Source organism: Tursiops truncatus, chromosome 10 (assembly GCF_011762595.2).
Source record: "Tursiops truncatus isolate mTurTru1 chromosome 10, mTurTru1.mat.Y, whole genome shotgun sequence".
NCBI lineage: Eukaryota > Metazoa > Chordata > Mammalia > Artiodactyla > Delphinidae > Tursiops > Tursiops truncatus.
The window spans coordinates 95,457,088-95,481,230 of NC_047043.1; the positions used below are offsets into that span (position 1 = coordinate 95,457,088).

The 24,143-nt window shown below is 37.9% G+C and overlaps 1 protein-coding gene across 19 annotated transcripts in view; it reads left to right on the plus strand.

Moving 5' to 3' along the window:
- Window positions 1–24,143, plus strand: part of SETD5 (SET domain containing 5) — an 89,995-nt gene that overhangs the window by 14,936 nt on the left and 50,916 nt on the right. For 9 of the 19 annotated variants that reach the window (XM_033865333.2, XM_073787610.1, XM_073787609.1 and 6 more), the window contains exons 2-3: window positions 19,710–19,769; window positions 22,521–22,707. In XM_033865333.2, the coding sequence (XP_033721224.1) occupies window positions 22,637–22,707 (71 nt within the window). In that variant the 5' untranslated portion in view covers window positions 19,710–19,769; window positions 22,521–22,636. Of the gene's footprint in view, window positions 1–3,707; window positions 3,814–4,582; window positions 4,650–18,441; window positions 18,562–19,709; window positions 19,770–22,520; window positions 22,708–23,521; window positions 23,747–24,143 lie in introns of those variants that run through there. The other 10 variants (XM_033865344.2, XM_033865325.2, XM_033865336.2 and 7 more) reach the window with 4 other exon arrangements.

A 24,143-nucleotide genomic window follows, 5' to 3' on the forward strand; every position in this document is an offset into this window, starting at 1 on the left:
CATATATACAATGGAATGTTACTCAGCCATAAAAAGGAACAAAATAATACCATTTGCAGTGACGTGGATGGACCTAGAGATTGTCATACAGAGTGAAGCAAGTCAGAAAGAGAAAGACAAATATCATATAATATCGCTTATATGTGGAATCTAGAAAAATAATTCAGATGAACTTACTTGCAAAGCATTAGTAGAGTCACAGAAGTAGAAAACAAACTATGGTTACCAAGGGGGGAGGGGTGGTATGAATTGGGAGATTGGGATTGACATATATACATTACTATATATAAAATAGATGACTAATGAGAATCTACTGTATAGCACAGGGAACTCAGTGCTCTCTGGTGACCTAAACGGGAAGGAAATCTAAAAAAAAGAGTGGTTATGTATATATGTATAACTGATTCACTTTGTTGTACACCAGAAACCAACACAACATTGTACAGCAACTGTACTCTAATAAAAATTAATTTTTAAGAAAATAATTAGCGGGAGTTCCCTGGTGGCACAGTGGTTAAGAATCCGCCTGCCAGTGCAGGGGACACGGGTTTGAGCCCTGGTCCGGGAAGATCCCACATGCTGCAGAGCAACTAAGCCCGTGCGCCACAACTACTGAGCCTGTGCTCTTAGCCCACAAGCCACAACTACTGAGCCTGCGTGCCACAACTACTGAAGCCCACACGCATAGAGCCCTGCTCCGCAACAAGAGAAGCCACTGCAGTAAGAAGCCCATGCACCGCAATGAAGAGTAGCTTCTGCTTGCCAAAACTAGGGAAAACCTGCACGCGGCAACGAAGACCCAATGCAGCCCTAAGTAAATAAATAAATATATTTAAAAAAAGAAATCATTGGCAACATCAGTGTCAAGGACCTTATCTCCTATGTTTTCTTCTAGGAGTTGCTTGGTTTCAGGTCTCACATTCATGTCTTTTTAATAGATTTCGAGTTGATTTTTCTGTGTGATATAAGATAGGCGTCCAGTTGCATTCTTTTGCATGTGGATATTCAGTTTTCCTGGCACCATTTATGGTAAAGAGAGATTGTCCTTTCCCCATTGTGTATTCTTTTTTATATATATGAATGAAATTTTAATTACATTATATTTTGATTATACGCAAATTAAAAAAGCCACTTTTAGTTTCTTGTACAACCTCCATTATTTACAGAAAATGTCAGAGGAAACACTAAAATGCTATTGTATAAATTTACATTTTAAAATTCAATTCAGATTTACAACAAACTGATTTATATAAAGAGTTAAATTTTTTAAGAAAAATTACTCCATCAGAATTATCAGCTGTAGAAGTACTGTGATTTATATTTTGAAATAATTTATCAGAAATTTATCCCACCCCATCCCTTTCCCCTTTGATAACCATAAGTTTGTTTTCTATGTCTGTTTCTGTTTTGTAAATGAGTTCTTTTGTGTTATTTTTTAGATTCCACATATAAGTGATACCATACAATTTTGTCTTTGTGTGGCTTCACTTAGTATGATAATCTCTAGGTCCATCCTTTTTCTGCAAAGGGCAGTATTTCATTCTCTTTTTATGGCTGAGTAATACTTCATTGTGTGTATGTACCACATCTTCTTTATCCATTTATCTGTTTATGGACACTTAAGTTGCTTACAGTGCTGTCATGGCCTATAAAATACTCTTAACAGCTCTAGTAACAGAAAGATGCTTCTCAAAATTAAAGAATATCCAAAGAAGTCCTAATTCATAGCTTTTGCTGAATTTCTCCCCATTGTATATTCTTGATACCTTTGTTGAAAATTAGTTTACCGTATATGCATGGGTTTATTTCTGGGCTCTTCAGCCTGTTCCATTGATATATGTGTCTGTTTTTATGACAACACCATACTGAGTTTTTGTAATATAGTTTGAAATCAGGAAATATGATGCTTCAGATTTGTTTTTCCTTCTCAAGATTGCTTTGGCTATTCAGCGAAAATGCCATTGGAATTTTGATAGGGATTGCTTTGAATCTGTAGATCACTTCGGATAGTATGGACATTTTAGCAGTATTCTTCCAGTTGATGAGCTCGAGCTGTCTTTCCATTCGTTTGTGTCTTTGATTTGTTTCATCAGTGTTTTACAGTTTTCAGTGCACAGATCTTTCACTTGGTTGGATTTATTCCTAATTATTTTATGCTTTTTGATGTTGTTGTAAATAGGATTGTTTTCTTAATTTCTCATTCCTGTAGTTGTTAGTGATTTTTTTATATATTGATTTTATATCCTGTCACTTTGCTGAATTTGTTTTTTGTTGTTGTTGTTTTGGGGTTTTGTTGCTGTGTTGGGTCTTCGTTGCTGCGCATGGGCTTTCTGTAGTTGCAGCGAGCAGGGGCTACTCTTTGTTGCAGCGCGTTGGCCTCTAACTGCAGTGGCTTCTCTTATTGCGGAGTATGGGCTGTAGACTCATGGGCTTCGGTGGTTGCAGCGTGCGGGCTTCAGTAGTTGTGGCGCGTGGGCTCAGTAGTGGCAGACGGGCTTAGTTGCTCCACGGCATGTGGGATCTTCCTGGACCAGGGATCAAACCCATGTCCCCTGCAGTGGCAAGCGGATTCTTAAGCACTGCACCACCAGGGAATTCCTTGAATTTGTTTATTCTAAACATTTTGGGGGGAATTTTTAGGGTTTGCTAGTTATAATACCATGGCATCTGCAGACAGAGATGATTTTATTTCTGATTTGGATGCCTTTTCTTTTTTTTCTTTTTCTTGTTTAATTGCTCTGGTTAGTACTTCCACTACTGTTTTGAATAATAGTGGTAAGAGTGGAAATCTTTGTCTTGTTCCTGATCTTAAAAGCTTTCAACTTTTCACCATTGAGTATGATGTTAGCTGTGGGTTGTCATATATGGCCTTTATTATGTTGAGGTACACTCCATCTGTACCCAATTCATTGAGAGTTTTTATCATGAAAGGATGGTGGAATTTGTAAAATGCTTTTTCTGCATCTATTGAGATGATCATATGGTTTTTAATGTGTATAACATTGATTGATTTGGGTAGTTGAACCATCCTTGCATCCCAGGAATAAAACCCATTTGATCATGGTATATGATCCTTTCAATGTACTGTTGAATTGAGTTTGCTAATATTTTGTTGAGGATTTTTGCATGTATGTTAATCAGGGTTATTGACCTGTAGTTTTCTTTTCTTGTAGTATTAATATCTGGCTTTGATATCAGGGTAAAATGAGTTTTGAAGTGTTCCCTCTTTAATTTTTTTGGAAGGTTTTTGTTTGTTTGTTTTAGTACTTTGGGATTAGAGTGAGATTGAGGAGTGCTAAAGTGAATTCAGATTGGATGACAATCCTTTAGATATAGGAATGGGAGTTCTAGGAAAGGACAAAATGGTGGTTTGAGTTATCTTCCCCCCAAAAGGGGAGGGGGCTAAATTGGGAGATTGGGATTGACATACACACACTACTATGTATAAAATAGATAATTAATAAGGACCTACTGTATGTAGCACAGGGAACTCTACTCAATACTCTGTAATAACCTATATGGGAAAAGAATCTTAAAAAGTGGATATATGTAAATATATGTATAACTGATTCACTTTGCTGTACAGCAGAGATTAATACAACATTGTAAATCAACTATATTCCAATGAAAATTTTAAAAATAAAGTTATCTTCCCTCCAAAACAAAACAGGAACTGAAATGCACACTTTTTTTTTTTTTTTTTAAAGAATCTGTCTTTTAGAGATACATGCTGAAATATTTATGGACGAAATGATATGTTCCTGGTGTTTGCTTTAGAATGGAGGAGAGGTAAAAGATGGAACAAGATTGACTGTGAGTTGGTAATTGTTGAAAGATGATACATAAATGGAGTTTCTTCTAAAAGTTTACTTTTATTACTTGTTTGAAATGTTTCACAATAAAACATTTTAAAGGATAAAATAAAGGTGTCTATCAAATTGGCTGTTTTGAGTCTTGTTAAAGCAGATAGTAACATACTCAGATGTTTCAGTCTTTCCCCATTGGTGCTACTTGCTTTCTGAGCCCAGTTCCTTTTGTGACTGTCACATGATACTTCCAGTCAATGGAAAAACAGAGTGGCTACGCAGATATGACTTTGTAGTAAAAGGAAACTAATATTTTTTAAAAGTCTGTATAGAATTCTGGAGAGCCTTCCTGAGAGGAATTGGACAGGATTGAGGAAGCAAGTGGCTAAATTAACAGTATATTCAGTATATATTAGATTTCATTTTATGAGCTGGTTGAATTTCTGAAAAAGTATCTTATAAATACCACATCAATGCCAAACAGTTCAGATTTCTCTAAGAAAATTAATAGGGTATTTGACTAAGAGTGCAGATTATTCTGTGACTGTTAGCAAGTTTTAACGTTAGTAGACTTGGCAAGTTATTAACAAAACTCAAACTGTAGGTTCCTTTCTTCCACTAAATACTATTGCCTTGGAAGCAGGAAAGTGGTTCCTATTTGCCTTTTGACCTCTATTTACTTCTGTAATATTGTAACCCTGCATACCAAAAGTAGGTACCTGCAGTGTGCTAAGTATCTTGCTAAGTTCTCAATGTTATGTTACTTAATTCTCAAAGTAGTGCTATAGGAATGGCTTACAGATGAACAAACTGAATCAGAGTGATCGCACAACTAGTAATAAGGTGAGTCAACCCTGTATGATTCCAGGATCTTTTCATTATACTGTATTATGTTATTTAAAGAAGACTCCACCAACATAATCTGCACTTTCCTCTCCTCCTGACTTTGGATGTTGCCATCCATCTGTAGTTTTTCCCCTTTTTCCTCTAGGATTCTTTGCCTCAAATTGGATAGCGGTCCTGGATCTGGATAAAGAGAGGAAATTGATGAGGTTTTATTGGACTTTGTCCCCTACTGGACATATTGTAAATTCTGACTTCGAGGGTATTTACCATTCAGTCAGTTACCGGCTTCCATTATTCCAGACTGCCTGCGTTTCAGGAATGGGTATAGATCAGAGGCCTAGGAATCCCTAGAATTTTTCCCTGAGTTTTGTCTCTACATTTTTCTGAGGTAATGTTTCATAATCTTCTTAAGATTATCACAGAAATCTGTGTTTACTCTTCAAAAAGGTTAAGAACTATAGGCATCCTATGATTTGGTTCCTAAGAGAGCAGCTTGACTCAGTTGATTTCTTCTTCAGCCTGAAGAGGTGCCCCCCTTTGACCTATTGGGCCAAGCAGCAAACCACCACAGAGTCCACCGGTGAACGTACTTGTTTTCTTATAAAGAAATAATCTGTGAATTCTTGTAGTTTTGAAATTTTAAATAATTTTGCTACTAGAAATCAAAACCTACTTGTATCAAATTGGCACAGATGCACACTCAGTTGTGCTTGATAAATCAATTTTTTCCCAAAGAAAATACCTTTTAAAAAGGAAGTAAAGGACTTCCCTGGTGGCGCAGTGGTTAAGAATCCACCTGCCAATGCAGGGGACACGGGTTCAATCCCCGGTCCGGGAAGATCCCACCTGCCATGGAACAACTAAGCCCGTGAGCCACAACTACTGAGTCTGCACTCTAGAGCCCATGAGCCACAACTACTGAGCTTGCGCACCTAGGGCTGGTGCTCCACAACTAGAGAAAGCCCGCACACAGCAACGAAGACCCAGTGCAGCCCAAAATTAAAAATTAAAGAAAAAAAAAAAGGAAGTAAAAAAGGGAGGCATTAATAATAGGTCTAGAAGTCTGCTAAGACTTCTAAAAGGAATTTAAATTTTTGTAGAATAAGGAATGGTATCAAGCTGCTCCCAAACATTTATCTTTAAAACTTATTTTGGCTTGTAAATAAGGATTTTGTTTGAGCTGTAATAGACTGATAGCCAAATAAACATTTGTTGTAGGTCCCCCTCAAAGAAAATTTTAGGCCAATATTGTTTCCTTTGAACAGTACACTAATGTAGAGTTGGTAGGAATTTAATGAGTATGTATGCTCAAATAATAGCTAAGAGGTGTTAAGTTAGAAATCTGCTAGAAAAACTGTAACAAGGTAGTTATACCCCGGATTTTTTTTTTTTTTTTTTTTTTTTTTTTTTTTTGCGGGACTTGGGCCTCTCACCGCTGCGGCCTCTCCCGCTGCGGAGCACAGGCTCCGGATGCGCAGGCTCAGTGGCCATGGCTCACGGGGCCCAGCCGCTCCGCAGCATGCGGGATCCTCCCGGACCGGGGCACTAACCCGCGTCCCCCGCATCGGCAGGCGGACCCTCAACCACTGCGCCACCAGGGAAGCGCCCCCAGATAAATTTTTAATATAAATACCAAGGCAAATGGAGAGGCTGCGTCGTGGGCTTCCTTCTTGCTTTCATGTACAGATGGGGGAAGAGTTGGAGTTTAAAACATGAAACACAAACTTAAGTCTTAGTGGATTCTTAAGAAATCCTAAGTTCATTGAAGAGCCATGGGTCATGTAATTTTTTTCACAATTCAGGGTTGAATGTAAAGACATCTTTGCTTTAACAGGGGGCTTTATGGTGGTTTGGCCCAAGAGGTCAAAGAAAGGCACCTTCTTAGGCAGGGATTTTGTTTGTTTCCCTTTTTTTTGTCACTTTTAGTAAGTATCATCTGATACATTTATCAGAGTATAAATTGTTTAGTCCTGTCGTGGCTAAATGTTAATAGATAATGGTCCTTAAGGACATAAATGAAAGGCTCTTGTGCAGAAATATTGTCAGTTCTCCATAATTATTATTATTATTATTATTATTATTATTATTTTTGCGGTACGCGGGCCTCTCACTGTTGTGGCGGAGCACAGGCTCCGGGCGCGCAGGCTCAGCAGCCATGGCTCACGGGCCCAGCCGCTCCGCGGAATGTGGGATCTTCCTGGACTGGGGCACGAACCCGTGTCCCCTGCATTGGCAGGTGGACTCTCAACCACTGCGCCACCAGGGAAGCCCCATAGTTATTATTCTTGGGCACTGGTGCTTTGTGGGCCAGGAGCCCCAATTGCAAAGGATCTAATGTGTTGACAAATGCAGGGGTTTTTGTTTTTGTTTTTTGTTTTTTTTTTTTTACTGTACTTTCCTAGTCAGCAGATAATCTTCTTTGCCCTTTTTTTGAGGCTAAAATTCTGAGAGATCAAGGTGTCGGCAGGGGTGGTTTCTCCTGAGGCCTCTCTCCTTGGCTTGCAGATGGTCAGTCTCTTGCCTCTTCGTATGGTCCTTCCTCTGTGTGTGCATGTCCCTGGTGTGTTTTGTGTGTCCAGATTTTCTCTTGTAAGGACACCAGTTATGTTGGATTAGGGCCCACCTTAATGGTCTTATTTTTTTTAATTTTTTTTTGAGGTTTAATTGACATTAGTTTCAGGTGTACAACATAATGATTTCATAATGATTTGTATATGTTGTGAAATGATCACCATAATAAGTCTAGCTAACATCCCTCACCTTAGTTACAACTTTTTTTTCTTGTGATGAGAACTTTTAAGATCTACTCTCTTAGCAACTTTCAAATGTGCAATACAGTATTAACTAGTCACCATGCTACAGATTATACCCCCATGATTTATTTATTTTACAACTGGAAGTTTCTACCTTTGACCCCCTATAGCCATTTCTTCCACCCCCCAAAATTTTTGCAGTTTTAAAAGCTATCCTCATACCCAAAAAGATTGGGAACCACTGCTCTGAAGTTATTAGTGGTGGTCTACAAGAGATTTGTCAAAATCTAGGGCATAGGCTTTTTTTTTTTTTTTTTTAAGTCTTAGTTTTTATACTGGTTACCAGGCACTGGAAAAGGAAATACCATATTCAAAAACAGTAATGTTGAGCATTTAGAAATATTTTACTTAGGAAAAAATAAGTTTATACATAGAAAATGTTTTAACAAAAAAGAAAAATAGAAGCTAAATCCTAAGATGCTTTATGTTTTACTCCACTTTGTTCAGTGGTAGAATTGTGGGCTTTGCTTAGGGTCAGACTCTGACAGGACAGGAAAAGCAACAGAGATGATTGAAAGAGACAATAAAATAACTGGGAAATTTTAACGTAGTATATGGTTGTGATTATATTTTGCATGAGAATTTGGAGCAACTTTACTGTACCAGTTGTATTCATTAAAAAGTACTGTTTTGTCCGTGTCCTGGGGCTAGTTTATTGTTAAGTATTAATTAATGAATGAGAATTTTGGCCCAAATACAGCTGAAGGGTTTACTGAAACTGAATTATGAGGGTTTTTATTTTTATTGGCTACGCCACGCAGCTTGTGGGATCTAAGTTCCCCAACCAGGGATTGAACCCAAGCCCTCAGCAGTGAAAACGCAGAGCCCTAACCACTGTACCGCCAGGGAATTCTCTGTATCAAGGTTTTTAAATTATTTTCATATTAAGATCTCCAGAGAATAATTTTACAATCCATAAGTTAAATATTTTTGATGTTTTTCATGATGAGAACTCTTACAAGTTTCTGCATCTCATAACAAATGACTAGCTAGTTGGTCCAGAGATGTTCATCCTCTTGGACTTCTAGGGAAATGATGTACTTACCATTCCAAAGATTTCATTTTACCCAGTAAGCTACTATATGAGTAAATGTAGGCTAGTTTTTGGCTTAGGTAAAACAATGTACATCAGTGTTTCTTTGAGTTGATCATTGTCTTACATCACTGTTACTTTTTAAATTACAAATTATCCTGAGTTTAGTTTTATTGTTATCAGTATAGCTTATGGAGGGTAGTTTGGTAATAGAATGTGTTGGTATATATTTGCATTGGCATTGATTTGGGCCTATTTTCCACTAACTGGATCTTAAGATATCTTTGCTTTGTGGTTTATATAGGTATCAGCTATATATATTCCCAAATGTTTCTGTTCTGTGACACTCACCATTATTAGTGAGTTTTTTGGCTGGAAAGTATGCTTCCATTGAGTATGCGAGCTTTTTTAACCCTAAGTTAGTCATCAGCCTAAGGTTCTAGTACTCTTAAGAAACTGCTCATTAAAAAGAACAGCTGGCTAGCACCTCAGATATGATCCATTGCTAGTGTGATGTTACAGTCCTTATCTTTTCTTTTTTTTGACTCAAAACCAATTTTTTTTTCTTTTCTAACATCTTTATTGGAGTATAATTGCCTTACAATGGTGTGTTAGTTTCTGCTTTATAACAGAGTGAATCAGCTGTACATATACATATATCCCCATAGCTCTTGCATCTCCCTCCCACCCTCCCTATCCCACCCCTCTAGGTGGTCACAGTCCTCTATAATGCATTGGTTTATCACACTTAACTGCTTCCAGGTGTTTCTTCTGTGTTTTATCCATTTTTACTTATTGACACATAGCATATACAAATAAGAATGCTATGTCAGAGATGTGGGTCGTGTGTATGCTTGTACTTAACTCTGCTATAAGGAAAAATTTGCATTCCCAAGAACACAAGAAATTTTGTTATCAACAAACTCAGATAAAAAAATTGCTTACTGGGACTTCCCTGGCAGTCCAGTGGTTAAGACTTTGCCTTCCAATGCAGTGGGTGCAGGTTTGATCCCTGGTGGGGGAGCTAAGATCCCACATTCCTCAGGGCCAGAAAACCAAAACAGAAGCAATATTGTAACAAACTCAATAAAGACTTTAAAAATGGTCCATATCAGGGCTTCCCTGGGGGCTCAGTGGTTAAGAATCCACCTGCCGATGCAGGGGACATGGGTTCAAGCCCTGGTCTGGGAAGATCCCACATACCGCAGAGCAACTAGGCCCTTGCCCCACAACTACTGAGCTTGCGTGTCTGGAGCTTGTGCTCCGCAACGAGAGGCCGCGGCAGTGAGAGGTCCGCGCACCGCAATGAAGAGTGGCCCCTGCTCGCCTCAACTAGAGAAAGCCCACACACAGAAATGAAGATCCAACACAGTCAAAAATAAATAAATAAATAAAAATTAAAAATATAATAATAATTGCTTACTGGGACTTCCCTGGCAGTCCAGTGGTTAAGACTTTGCCTTCCAATGCAGGGGGTGCGGGTTTGATCCCTGGTGGGGGAGCTAAGATCCCACATGCCTCAGGGCCAGAAAACCAAAACAGAAGCAATATTTTAACACACTCAATAAAGACTTTAAAAATGGTCCAGGGCTGGGCTTCCCTGGTGGTGCAGTGGTTGAGAATCTGCCTGCCAGTGCAGGGGACACGGGTTCGAGCCCTGGTCTGGGAAGATCCCACATGCCGCGGAGCAACTAGGCCCGTGAGCCACAACTACTGAGCCTGCGTGTCTGGAGCCTGTGCTCCGCAACAAGAGAGGCCCGCGCACTGCGTTGAGGAGTGGGCCCCGCTCGCCACAACTAGAGAAACCCTGCGCCCAGAAACAAAGACCCAACACAGCCAAAAATAAATAAATTTATTTTTTTAAAAAAAATGGTCCAGGGCTTTGCTGGTGGCGCAGTGGTTGAGAGTCCACCTGCTGATGCAGGGGACACGGGTTCGTGCCCTGGTCTGGGAAGATCCCACATGCTGCAGAGCAGCTAGGCCCGTGAGCCATGGCTGCTGAGCCTGCCCGTCCGGAGCCTATGCTCCGCAACGGGAGAGGCCACAACAGTGAGATGCCCATGTACCGCAAAAAAAAAAAAAAGGTCCATATCAGGGCTTCCGTGGGGGCTCAGTGGTTAAGAATCCGCCTGCCAATGCAGGGGACATGGGTTCAATTCCTGGTCCAGGAAGATCCCACGTGCCACGGAGCAACTAAGCCCGTGCGCCACAACTACTGAGCCTGTGCTCTAGAGCCCACGAGCCACAACTACTACAGCCCGTGCACCTAGAGCCCGTGCTCCGCAACAAGAGAAGCCACTGCAATGAGAAGCCCACGCACCACAACGAAGAGTAGCCCCCGCTCGCCATGACTAGAGAAAACCCGCCCGCAGCCATAAATACGTAAATAAATAGATAAATAAATGAATCTATTAAAAAATTGTCCATATCAAATTTAAAAATTGCTTACAGTATTTGTTTTTTGGGGTTTTTTTTTTTTGGCTACACGGCTTGTGGGATCCTAGTTCCCCAACCAGGGATCAAATCTGTGTCTCCTGCAGTGGAAGAGTGGAGTCCTAACCACTGGACCACCAGGGAATTCCCAGTAGTTTTTTTTCTTAAAAGAAAAAGATTGACATTTTTAATAGTTATGTGTGTATAACTGTAAAGCCTAAACATTACTCAGCAAATCAATTGATGAATTACATTACGTTTTTATCCATTTTCACTTTTGCCTTGGAATGATGGTCTTTCTTTCCCTGTCACTGCCACCTGTCATTATAAGCCAACCACTCTCACCATATTTATAATAAACAAGGGATAACTTTATTCAGCAAATGTAATATGTACAACTGATATTTCTGGGATTTGCTTTAAAATAATCATGTAGAAGAGGAAAGATTATAGATAAAATAAGATTGGCTATGAGTTGGTTGTTGATTAAAACTCGGTAGTCTGTGAGTTCATTACAGGGTTTTCTCTGGTTTTGTATTTGTTTGAAATTTTTCATAAAGTTTTTTTAAGATGCAAAAAAATAGCATATCAGACAAGATAAGTAGTGTGAACAAAATTTTGAAGGAAAAGAAACAGATGAATAGCTAATTAACAAAGGTGGTTTTCCATTCAGGCAAAGGAGTTTGAACTAACCCAGTAGGTATTAGGTAGCCATTATAGGTTTCTAATAGTAGAATGATAATGGTCATAGTTATTTAGCGTCATGGGAGAATGAAGAGTAGATTGAAGGGTTGAGAACTCAGGAGAGCAGTTCACTGCAACCTTGAAATCATAAGGAGGTGAGTAGTGTTGGTGAATGGATGGATAAAAGACAATCTGTGAAATATTCAGAGGAGAAAGAATACCTCTGCATCTACGCTGTCAGTCAGGTGCTAGTGCCAGCTCAGTGAAAAGGAGAGGTTTTTTGCCTCATTGACCCAGGACTTAGATTTGAACCATGTCTGGTGTCATAGTGGAGTATATACCAAATGATTTGTAGCTACGTTACAAATTTAGTCAATATTTTGGCACTCTGTCTTTTAGTAAGTCAATATTGACAAGCTTCTTGTAGTTTCAAACTTTTTTCTCTTTCTGAAGGTAATTAAAAATGGAAGGCATCATATATACTACTGAGGCAGAACTGCTAGAACAGAGTTTTGATAGCTTATTTGAAACTGAAGAGCTCAAATCAACAGATGCCAGCTAGATGGCTAGCATTTGTTTTTTCATTACTGGGAAAAGAAATTTAGACCTTGGCACTGCATTCTATTAAATGAATTTAAAGTTATGTCATGGGACAACCATAAGAAAATACTTCCGTTGTGTAATGGTGCCTTATCTAGGTTTTACTTTGAAGATCCCATCCCAAGTTTAGTGAAAAAGCAACTGAGATTTCCTACTTAGTATAAAAGAATTTTAGAGGACATCCAGTACATCCAGTCAGTAGTCTTAAAAGTGTATCACAGAAATGATGAGAATTTGCAATTAACTTTCATTTTAGGGTTTTCTTGTAGGCTGTAGAGAGTCTTCTAAGGAAGAAACTCTATGAGGAATGTTAGAATTGAAATTATTTTGAACCTTACGGGAAAATGTAGCCTTCCCACTATGTTTGTAGCAGTGTAAAATGGCTTTAACTTTCTGGAGGGTGGTTCGGCATCACTACTAAATGTGCTCATGCCCTTCTAGCAGTTCCACTTCTAAGAATGTGTCCTAAGGAATTGTTTATACACATGTATAAAGAAAGGCATATGTACATGTACATGTCCATTCAGTGCAGCATTGTGTATATTATGGAAAATTAGCAACAATCTAAACATTCTCATGCAGAGAATTGATTTAAATTATAGTGCATCCATAGGATAGAATACAGTGCTGTCTTTTTTTTGTTTGGCTGCATTGGGTCGTCGTTGCGGTGCACGGGCTTCTCATTGCGGTGGCTTGTTTTGCGGAGCATGGGCTGTAGGCGCACGGGCTTCAGTAGTTGTGGTGTGTGGGCTCAGTAGTTGTGGCTTGCAGGCTCAGTAGTTGTGACACACGGACTTAGTTGCTCCATGGCGGTTGGGATCTTCCCAGACCAGGGCTTGAACCCCTGTCCCCTGCATTGGCAGGCAGATTCTTAACCACTACATCACCAGGGAAGCCCCAGTGCTGTTGTTTAAGAGGAAGAAATAAATTTTGTACATGTGCATATAGAAAGATGTCCGAAACTTACTACTAAATGAGCAAAGCTGATTAAAGAAAAGTAGGGTTCTCACTTTCATCTTTGGGGAACTTTGGGAAGTGGAATTATGTGAGAATTTCACTTCTACTTTTTATGCGTTTGTAATGTTTGTATATTTTTATAAGCATTTATTATTTCTCAATAAGTCAATAAAGATACAGCTATTGGTCAGGAGAGGATCTCCGTTGTGCATATCAGAATTATTAAGCTTTAAATTCCTTTACTGCTAGATACTTAGCCACCTGGTCTGTCAAATAATCACAGAACACATATAGTCAGCTTCTGTTTGTCTGTGTTTTGAAGGTTCTTGCTGCCCATTGTTCTTTATTCTTCTTCATTCTTAATAGAATTTTTCATGAGACCAATCAGTGAAAAGTTTTGTCTAAACAGTTTAAGAGATTTATAAAAGAATCTGTTTCTGTACCCCTCTGTGTCATTGCTAAAAGATGGAGTGGTTTGGGGTTTTCTTTCTTTGGGGGTAGGGTGTTGTTTTCACTTCAGGATGACTCATTAATTGTAGAGACACACTTCAGGATTTTCTTTTCCCTTCATGGTTGTGAAGATGGAATACTTTGGCACACAGGCAAACAGAAAGAGTTTTTGCAAAGTGCCTACCCTCTTCTACTTGGATAAGAGAAACTTTATTATTTTGGGGGGAGCGGGGGCTGCGTTGGGTCTTCGTTGCTGCATGCGGGCTTTCTCTAGTTGCAGCGAGTGGGAACTACTCTTCATTGTGGTGCATGGGCTTCTCATTGTGGCTCCTCTTGTTGCGGAGCACGGGCTCTAGGTGCGTGGGCTTCAGTAGTTGTGGCTCGCAGGCTCAGTAGTTGTGGCTCGCAGGCTCTAGAGCACAGGCTCAGTAGTTGTGGTGCATGGGCTTAGTTGCTCTGCAGCATGTGGGATCTTCCCAGAGGAGGGATCGAACCTGTGTTCCCTGCGTTGGCAGGCGGATTCTTAACCACTGTGCCACCAGGGAAGTCCCAAGAGAAACATTTTAAAATAAAATTTAAGATCGTTTTTATACGTAGTAGAGTTACATGAGTAGTTACTCACTTCATGATTGTTGAATGAACGAATGAAGAAAACCCTGACAAATCTAGGTAATATAAATCCCAAGAGAGCCAGGAATGTTAATCTGGACTTGTTTGTCTAACGTAGTACCAACAATAATTGGTGCTTAATTTTTTAAAATTTTCTTTTAGGGAATTCCCTGGTGGACTATTGGTTAGGACTCTGCGCTCTTACTGTGGAGGGCCGAGGTTCAATCCCTGGTTGGGGAACTAAGATCCCACAAGCTGCTCAGCAGCCAAAAAAAATATATTTTTAATTCAAATATTGCTATCTAAAGTTAGTAGTGATTACTTTAATAAGTAGAACCTATCCATTAAAATCCTAATTTTCTTCTTAACTCCACTACTGTGTGTGTGACTTCTTATAAGTTAACACTTTTATAGCTCTGTTTCTTCATCTATAGAATAATGAATTAGACTCTGAACTTGAAACTCTAAATTTCTTATCAACTGGAGAAATTTTGCCTAAACTACTGAAAATATAAAGATATCAATTCCTTATAAATATGTATGTCTCACTTTGTCTGGAGTAAGTAAACATGGTTCCCATTCAGGGTTTGAAAATGAAAAAAGTATGGATTTAGAGGAGGCAGACACAGAGGTAGGAGAGGTTCTTTTCCGATCTAGTATGGAACATGGCTCTAAAGCATGATCAGAGGCTTCAAACACAGTAGGACAAAACCTTTAGAAAGTCTTTAGAATATAGCTCTTTAAAGAGGTAAATCGAAGTTCATTGAGGGTATCATCTTTATTTGACACTTAGAAACCTAAAATTTTCCTAACTGATTATTGTTAAGGGCAGAAAGAGTCTGTGCATCCTTGGTTAGTTTAGCAGTAAATATCTGTTTATCATTGTTAAATGAGTTGTAAATAAAATATTTCTTTTTCTTCACTGTCATCTTAAAATAATTTAAGATTTAGTTTCGTTATTTATAGAGTGTACTCTTATCCTGTTACTCACCCCCCTTCCTTCCAAGCACAATGAAGTATGTCTTTGCCTCTATAATATTGCCATTATTGAAGTATTTCATGGGGAAAGAAATTCTTACTATGGACTGAAATAGGATTTTTTTTTAATTGGGTTTTAATTACCTCCTACTCTAGTAAGTTTAGAGCTTTTGTAGACATCAGTTTATTGTGGCAAGCCCAGTAGCCCCTAGAGGGAGTATAAATTTAGGCAAAGGAGCCAAGGGATAAACAGGTGTTGAAGGAGAAGAGGTGGGAGAAAAGCAAAACTTTATCTTGGCTCTAAATTACTAAATAACGATGTTTCTTTAGTCTCTCTTAATTGTTTATCCCAACACGTTTGTCTTTTCTTCTCTTCAGCCCTGAATTTCTAGATCCTTTGCCTGTATTAACTTGCTTCAGATCATAAGCCTAACTTATAACTTACACTACCCCAAGTACATGAACTTTTCCCCAGATCTCTGAGCTCTTTCTCTTTTCTTAGAGTACATCTCTTATTTTCCAATAATTCTTATTTATTTCTTCTAATGCTTATCACTTCTCTCTCCTATACTTTTCTTTTTTTGCATGTTTCTTACATATCCTTTTCTCACACGGTTTATTTTACTTTAGCAAAATTGAAATATACACTGTTAGAGATGAGTGAAAATAATTTTTAGCCACATTCAGATTATTAGTAGCACCTCCTCTTTGTTTATGTATATTTTGAAGTTCCAGAGAGCCACTTAAATTATTATTTGCTACAAACACTAGTCTATGTGCACCTATGTCAGCAGTACAGGTATTATTCTTTCTACTGTACACTGAGAAAACCGAGACATTGCATGAATTGCCCAAGTCAGTGTCACGATTCACAGAAATTTAGAGCAGGAGGAAACCCAGTGAAGATTTTACTTTGAGGAATTTAAGTCTCATCTATAAAAAGTGATTTTTCAGAAATCACCAGACTAATTAAGTTGTAGGCTAGAACTCAAATTTCCTAACTCCTAATACAGTACTTTTTCTTAACATACATTTTCTCCTCCCAAGATAAAAAGCTTTATGTTAAACAGTACAACGGCAGTGTTTTTCCTCAATATCTCAGTTTGGGTGGGAAATGGAAGATAAGCGTATAATGCAGCTGCCACATTAGTTCTCAGGCAAGTTGGTTGTGTAGCTAAATGTACATATATATTTACTGCTTTCTTAAGTGTTATGTGATTTAAAAATTGAGGATATAAACATACAAAAAAGTCTTCTAATATTCTCTCTGTCTTCCCTTTTTACTGTTTAGTCATTCAAAAGTAGGAAATTTAAGTATAGAAGTATTTAAGAATAATCTCAACTTACATGTGTAACAAAATTTTGAATAATCAGTAGATTCAGAAGTTGAATCTTAAAATTAGTGGTTATTTTCTTTTAACCCTTATTGAAAATTCTTCTTTTTTTCCATCTTAATTGTGTTGAATTTATTCATTTATTGGCCTATTAAAAATTTTTACTGCTTCAGAGTTATTCTGTATCTCTGTTGATTTTTATTAATAGTTTAAATATCGGGGTAGTAGATTGGGCTGAACATATTGATTTCAGAATACATTTTAGAAGCTTGTGTTTATAGTGAATCCCAGTTTAAGGGTTATTGCTTTCAAAAAGAAGAAATTTGGGCTTCCCTGGTGGCGCAGTGGTTGAGAGTCCGCCTGCCGATGCAGGGGACACGGGTTCGTGCCCCGGTCTGGGAAGATCCCACATGCCGCGGAGCGGCTGGGCCCGTGAGCCATGGCCGCTGAGCCTGCGCGTCCGGAGCCTGTGTTCCATGACGGGAGAGGCCACAACAGTGAGAGGCCCGCGTACCGCAAAAAAAAAAAAAAAGAAGAAATTTGGTTAATTGTCGCATCTGGCTAGTTGGAGTTTAGAGAAATGAGGTTTCTTGTATACAGAGTCTTTTATTTAGTATGCAAGGCAGGAAAAAATCCTAATAATTTCATAACAATACTCTGTGAACAACCTGATACTAAAGCTCTGAAAAAGAAACCAGGCCTAGGAGATGAGGAGTCTAGGGAGGATTTTTTCTTTTTTTAAAAAAATATTTATTTATTTATTTGGTTGCGCCAGGTCTTAGTTGCCACATGCGTGTGGTTTCTAGTTCCCTGACCAGGGATCGAACCCGGGCTCCCTGCATTGGGAGCGTGGAGTCTTAACCACTGTGCCACCAGGGAAGTCACCTTGGGAGAATTTTTAGGTGGAGGATGTTTTAGATTCTAAAATAGTAAGTTGTGGCTAATAGGATGAAAATAATCATTAACCCTCTTAAAAGATCTGAAGTAATATTACTGCCCTTGAGAAAAGTGGGCATTGCAAACTGATATTACTCAGCCTACCTTTTGTGTCAGCCTAAGCAAGAAGAGATTTTTCTCTTTTTCTGTAACACCTGCCTATTTTTAACATATTGAGTTTCACATAATTTCAAAAATGTCTAAAAATACACCTTTCTGGCCCTGAATTAGTGAGTGTACATATTTGTCTTTACTTTGAAATCTCATAATTGGGCCCTAGATTGCAGAGTGAATTTAAAACTTAGGGAATCCACTACATCCCCAAACATTTTTTTTTATAAGAAGGGGAGAAAAGTGTAAAATTTCAACGTAAATACCTTGCTGTTAGCTTGAGAATTCATAAAAATAAAAATAATCTCAGTGTTTTCTTTCAAATGTAATGATAGAGGATAGATATTATAAAGCCACAGGAACTTAAAAGGGACATTTTGAGAAAATGGCGTGTTTGTATATATCTAAATATATATTCACTAACATATTTTGTCAGAGATCAAAACTGAGGAAGAAATTTGACTTTCTGGTGGTTTGTGAGAGAGTTGATCAGAGATTGCTTCTTGGCTAAGTTGCTGTCTGCATAGGCTGTTAACAATTGTTTCTCTGGCAGCAGATCTTGTTCATCAGGATTGCATCATTTCTGGGAGAATGGCCAAGGTCCACAGCCACAGTACAAAGACTGTCTGAAGCATATGAGGCCTGTTCTTTTTCTGAAGCGGCACTCCTCTTCCTGCCAGTCCTCTTCACAGGATTACTGAAGCAGACTTGTTCTGAATTTCTTTCATCGGATTGGCTGTTTATTGGACTCTTGTCTCCCAGCTGCTTCCGGCTCACCTGGCTGATGCAATTTCTTTTTCTGAAATCTCTGTTGGAGTTGTTCTTAAAACACTTTTTGTCTGTTTTCTCTGAGAGTGACCTGACAGATCACATGGGTCTTGTGCTTTCAGCAAGTCATATAGAGAAGAGACTGTCAGAATGGCAGATACAGAGACTATTGACCATTTCTGAATTCAATTTAAAAGACTGGGGTAATTATAAACTATTTCTGGCACGTTCTTAAAAGCCTTTTCCTTAGAAACTATATGTAAATGGTGACTTCTCAAAAGAGTACTCAGTACTGGGAGTCAAGCTGGTTCTGCTTCTGAGTCCAAGAACTTAACTACAGTTCCTGGGGGGTCTGATGGATTGTAGTTAAACTGAAATGAAATTGAAATTGCGATGCATTCATTTTCCCCCTACTGTATACTCATGTACTTATTTCTCTTTTTACTCCTCTCCATTTTTCTTTCTTATTTGTTGTTGCTAAAGGAGTCTGTTTCTTCCTTGGTGTAATTTTTTTCTTCCTTCCATTTACTGTTACCTTCATACCTTTTATTTTTACAGTTCTGAGTATGCTCTTTTAAAATTGTTTCTAAAGAATAGTTTATTTTCCAATTTTTAATAAAAAGTTAGAAATCCATAATATATCAACATAAAGAACATTTACTCTCTACTGCTTGGTAACTGGAATCTCACACACAACTCTTTTCACATATATGATATAGCATTTCAGATGTTGAAACTCCTTTCTGGCTAATGTTAAATTTGACTTTTTACCCCCCCCCCCAAGTCCTATGTCATCACCTATTTTCTTTTTGGAGTGTAGAAAGCTAATTAAAGCTCTGTTTTCTACATGCTTTCCATTGTGTAGATGACCACAAATGGATTCCCTCTTGTCACTCTTTCTGTAGTAGGACAAGAGGGTAGGGGGAAGCAAGGACTAATATGAACTCTAATAGATCATGGTAGGTCCCTGTCTGACTGGAGAATAAATCTGACATTTGATTAAAGAAAAGCCTCCGAATTTAAGAATGGGTCAGAGGAGGAGAAAAGCACCTCCTAGGAGAGATAAAAAGAAGGAATCCTTTGGGAAATGGGAGAGAATTCTGATTTGAAGGAAAGAAAAGGATTACCCAGAGACAATATATATCACTTCTTAACTCAAATAGACAATTGCCTTTTCTACCCTTTATTTAGGTTCTGGCTTTACAGGAAAATAAGATAACAAGGTTAAAGGACAAAGATACAGTACTAAATGGAACAATTACCGTTAAAATATTATTTCTGTAGAATTCTATTCCATGTGTCCATCTGTGTTATTTCTTTCTATACTAATTTGCTTCTCAACTTTTTCTAGGTCTTCAGAACTACTGGCAGATAATTTTGGGGGACTTCATATTCAGAGGTCTATAAAAAGGTGACTGAGCCAAGTAAATTCTTTTAATTTGTTTTAATTTTTGTACTTCAATGAATGCTAAAAACTATAATTTTGATATGAGTGATCATAATTTATTCAGCAAATATTCTCAAATACCCTCTATGTGCCAGGTGCTGTTGTAGGCTGTGGAACTACAACAGAGGATAAAATACAAAAATCCTTGTTCTCATTGAGTTTTTACTTTGGTAGGAAGAGAGAGAGACAAATTAACAAGTAAAAGATACTTTGAAACTGTTCCACCTAGAGATTTTAATTCTTATCAATTCTTTCTAGGACATATCTCCAACTATGTGATAAATTAGTAACTGTTATAACTACTAAGCTTGGTAAACTATAGTAGGAGCCTATTGTCTTGTCTTATAAAACCAGGGTAATTATAGTAAAATACTGCATATAGATGATCTGTTAGAAGTTTTTCAGTTAACATTTTAATAGCTACATTTTGCATGTTATTTAGGAAAGGAACTAGTCTTGGGGTCATATGAGAAATTAGGTTTTGTTATCTTTTTTTTTTTTTTAATTAAAAACACCCAATATTATAAGAGTATTATTTGGAACAGGATAACCAAGCTAATCCAAAATGCCTTCATCAGAAGAGTGGAAGAGGTCATGTAAAATTACACAAAAGGGAAATGGAAGAATTCATGAAAGTAATTAACTACTTAATCTTTCTTAAAGTTATTTTTCAACTATCCAAATTAGCTGGGTTGAGATTTCATTAAGGAATGTATTAATCACTTACTCATTTATTAAGGAGATATTATCTGAAGTGATTTTTCCATCTTTTCCTTTTAGTATATCTTTTTTTGACTCAGAAAAATAACCACTGTCAGCTTAGTTTTGTAAATTTTCTTTTATCTAGACACCTACATTTTTTTATGGGCATATAACAGTAATGGCTATGACAGAGGATTTTTTAATGGTGTTGAGTAATTGGTAGTGAGGGGTTCTTTACTGAAATATAACACACGATTCAGATTCCTGTATTGGTCAAGGTAGTAGTATGCTCATTATTAGACTCTGTTCTGGTTATTTAGCCAAGTAGCCTCTGGACTTTTTTTTTTTTTTTTTTTTTTTTGAGAATTATGCAGTGATACCAAATAGAGAAAGAGTTGTAACCAACAATCCCCAATGTTTAAAAATGCCCTTTTGGGCTTATTTGATAAGTATTCTCTCTTCTGTTACTAACAGATTTTATTTCAATTTCCCAGAGGATTAGAGAATGTACTGCTCTCCTCTGTTCGGTTTGTTAGGGAAAGGAAACATTTATGTGTAAAATAGGCCCAAAGGCAGAAAGTTGTATTAGTCACTTTTGTTTTATGAGCTGTGAGGAAGCAATAGATAGGAAGATTTGCCCTTTTCATTTCAGTCTCAAGTCCAACATGTCACCTCAAGTTGAGTGGGAACAGGTATATTGCCACACCCGGATTTGGAGAGTCCTAGGTCCATTAGTGAGATCCAGCTCTTTCAAAGTGTAGGTGCCAGGGAGGACTGCTTAGTTTATCGCTGTTCTAGCATTGTAAAATAATGATACAGAAGAGTATTATCTTTACGTGTTCTTAAAAATCTTGTCCTGATTCACTGTTCACTATTGGTTTTCTTTTCCATGTTAATTTGCTTCGTATTTCAAAATAAGAGTCAAGCATCTGAGATCATCTACCATTTTAAAATTTGCATTGATCCCCTGTATTGACTCAATTAATATGGTATAGTTTTCATTTGATTTAATTTTTTTAGTATAAATAACCATTTTCTACTGTCTTATTTGTCTTATCATGAATCAGTATATCAGTCATGACTTCTTTTTGTAGTTTTTTTGCAAAAATCTGTATTAACCTGGGCCTTAACAGTCACATTGACTTTCTTTCCTCCCACATAAAATGCTTTGTGTTCCATTCTTTTAATGTTTTTTTTTTACAGAACTATAAAATCACTAATGTAAAGTCAAAGTACACTTTTTCCCTTTGCACCATACCTCCAAATCTCTTAATCTACTTAATCTACTTTTGTTTCTTTACACTACCAAGTTTGTTTCTTTCTGTTCCCAAACTCCACTGGCTGTGGTCACCAACTCAAGGTATCCTCACTGCTTTTCCATGCAAAATTTTCTTATTTTTATCATGAAACTGTACACTTTGTGGTTTATGTTTTTATTCATACCTAGCAGTGGATATTATCTCACAGATATCATTACTAACTACATCTTCTCCCAAAATTATAGTTATTAAAAAGGTTTAAAAGAAGGAAAAGAGTATTCCATGACAAAAGAAGGCAATAAGAAACAGCTATTCAGTCAAATATAAGCAAATTGATTTCTTTTATCATCATATTTAATTTGGAAGGAATAACATTAAACTATAACATTAAACTAGTAAATTCTTTTAACTGTTCTCTTTCTTGTTAGTTAGGTCCTAGGGTGTCAGAAATTTTTGTTTGGTAAGCAGTTGTGGAATGGGAGAAATGTGCTCATTGGTGAGCAGACTGTTACTTTCCCTTTATCTGAAAAGAAAAAAATTAAAATAGAAATGAAAAGTGAGCATAACTTTTGCTAGCTCACTTTGTGGAACATTAATGTAGAACATAGTAAACACGATACAATGTTGATCCCTTGTATTTGTTTTATATTTATCCCTTAAAAGCTTTGTTCAAAAAATAGAAAAATATTCAGTAATATTTGCAATAAATTCAAAGAACTTTCTGGTTACTAGATGTTTTCCTTTTCTGTTCTAGGATTCCTCATGTCCATAACATGTTGGTTGAGGCTCTGCAGCTCACCCCCACTCTCAGAGTGGCCAGTCTCTGATAATTGGACCCCGTGATTTCCACTCTCTGCTGTGTTGGACGTCATGAGCATTGCAATCCCTCTGGGAGTCACCACACCAGATACATCCTACTCAGATATGGCTGCTGGATCAGAGTAAGTGCTGCTTCCTAGGTAGCAGATACATTACCAGTTTGTGTGGAGACAAATTTCTTGTGGGCATCTAATAATAAATAACGTGGTATTTTCTAAACCCAAGCCTAGCCCATTGTAAATGACATTAGACCTTTCCCTTTCCCCCATAGAAACTGGAGGAAAAAAAGAATTAGAAGCGGGAGGAAAAGAATTTGGCGGGGCGGGATTTCTGAGTAAATAATTAATAGAATTAAATTTTCAAGGTAGTGATTATGTTTTCATTTATTTTGATGGGTGAGGAAGATTGAAATAAGTAAGTGTCACTACCTGCTTCTGTAGAGTTAATGATTATCTGATGAATGAAGGATAAGGAGGAGTTCTCTCCAACTGATTTTCCTTGAAGGCCTCTTCCTATGTACTTCTCATTGTTCTAGAGTAAAGGGGCTGCAGCTATATGGGCAGGTTACTTAGACATTCTGATATTTGGGATAGAAAATGTGGAAATTAGTATCATCTGTTTTTATAATATTCATTGCCTAGAAAGAGGACCTTCAAAATCAGTGGTACCAAACTTTTTTTTCAGCTAAGAGCAGCTTTAGGAATTCAGAATTTGTCGAAAAGTCCAATCCCTAAAATAGACTCTCAATTCTTGAAGAATTTAAATGCCAAATGGCAATGAAGGTAGGCCTTCATTATAAAACTTTATATTCACAGTTTAAAATTTTTTAGACTTTTGTATCCCTTCTCTTTTAAGTTGTCCAAGATTCCCCCTGCTCACAGATTCCCCCCCTCTTGTCCTTTTACCTCCCTTGTACCCAATCTTCCTTGCTTACAGAAAGGAAGTGGAAGCCCCCTACCTTTCAAGACGAAGTGGCACTACACCAGGATGTGAAAGTCCAGCGAAAGAGACCCAAGGGGCCTAGGGGGCAGCACACCCCCAGAAGCCAAGTCTATTCCAGGCAGTACCAGGGATTAGGGTCTGGGCTGGAAAAATCCTGGTGTTTTGAATATGTTCAGGTCCAGTTCAGACTCTTGATCCCACAGCCACTTCTTGAGTGAGGTGGGTGTTGCTCTAATTCCCCTGTTTCTCTTGCCATTCTCACAGTCCCTGGGGATTCCTTCCCCTCCAGCAAAGTAAAGAAGCTGTACCAGAACTCTGGGTTCAACTGCATCCCTGATAATAGTGGTTTTCTTCCTTAAGACTGAGAATATTAGTAAAGAGCATGTATGTTTCTTCACAAAGCCACCTAGGATAATTTAACTGTTTCATGACTTCCTTAAAGAGGAAGGCTTAACATGAAGCTACCCTAAGAAGCAGTGTATTATATTCTGGGGTCGTGTAGAATTGAAAGCAGTTTCTGGCCTTATTCCCACATAAAAAGGAAGATGGAGGGTCGGGGGGTAGGGAAGGGTGGATTGTGTTACTTCCAGGGCCTTTTTTCCTGTTTTGTTTTGTT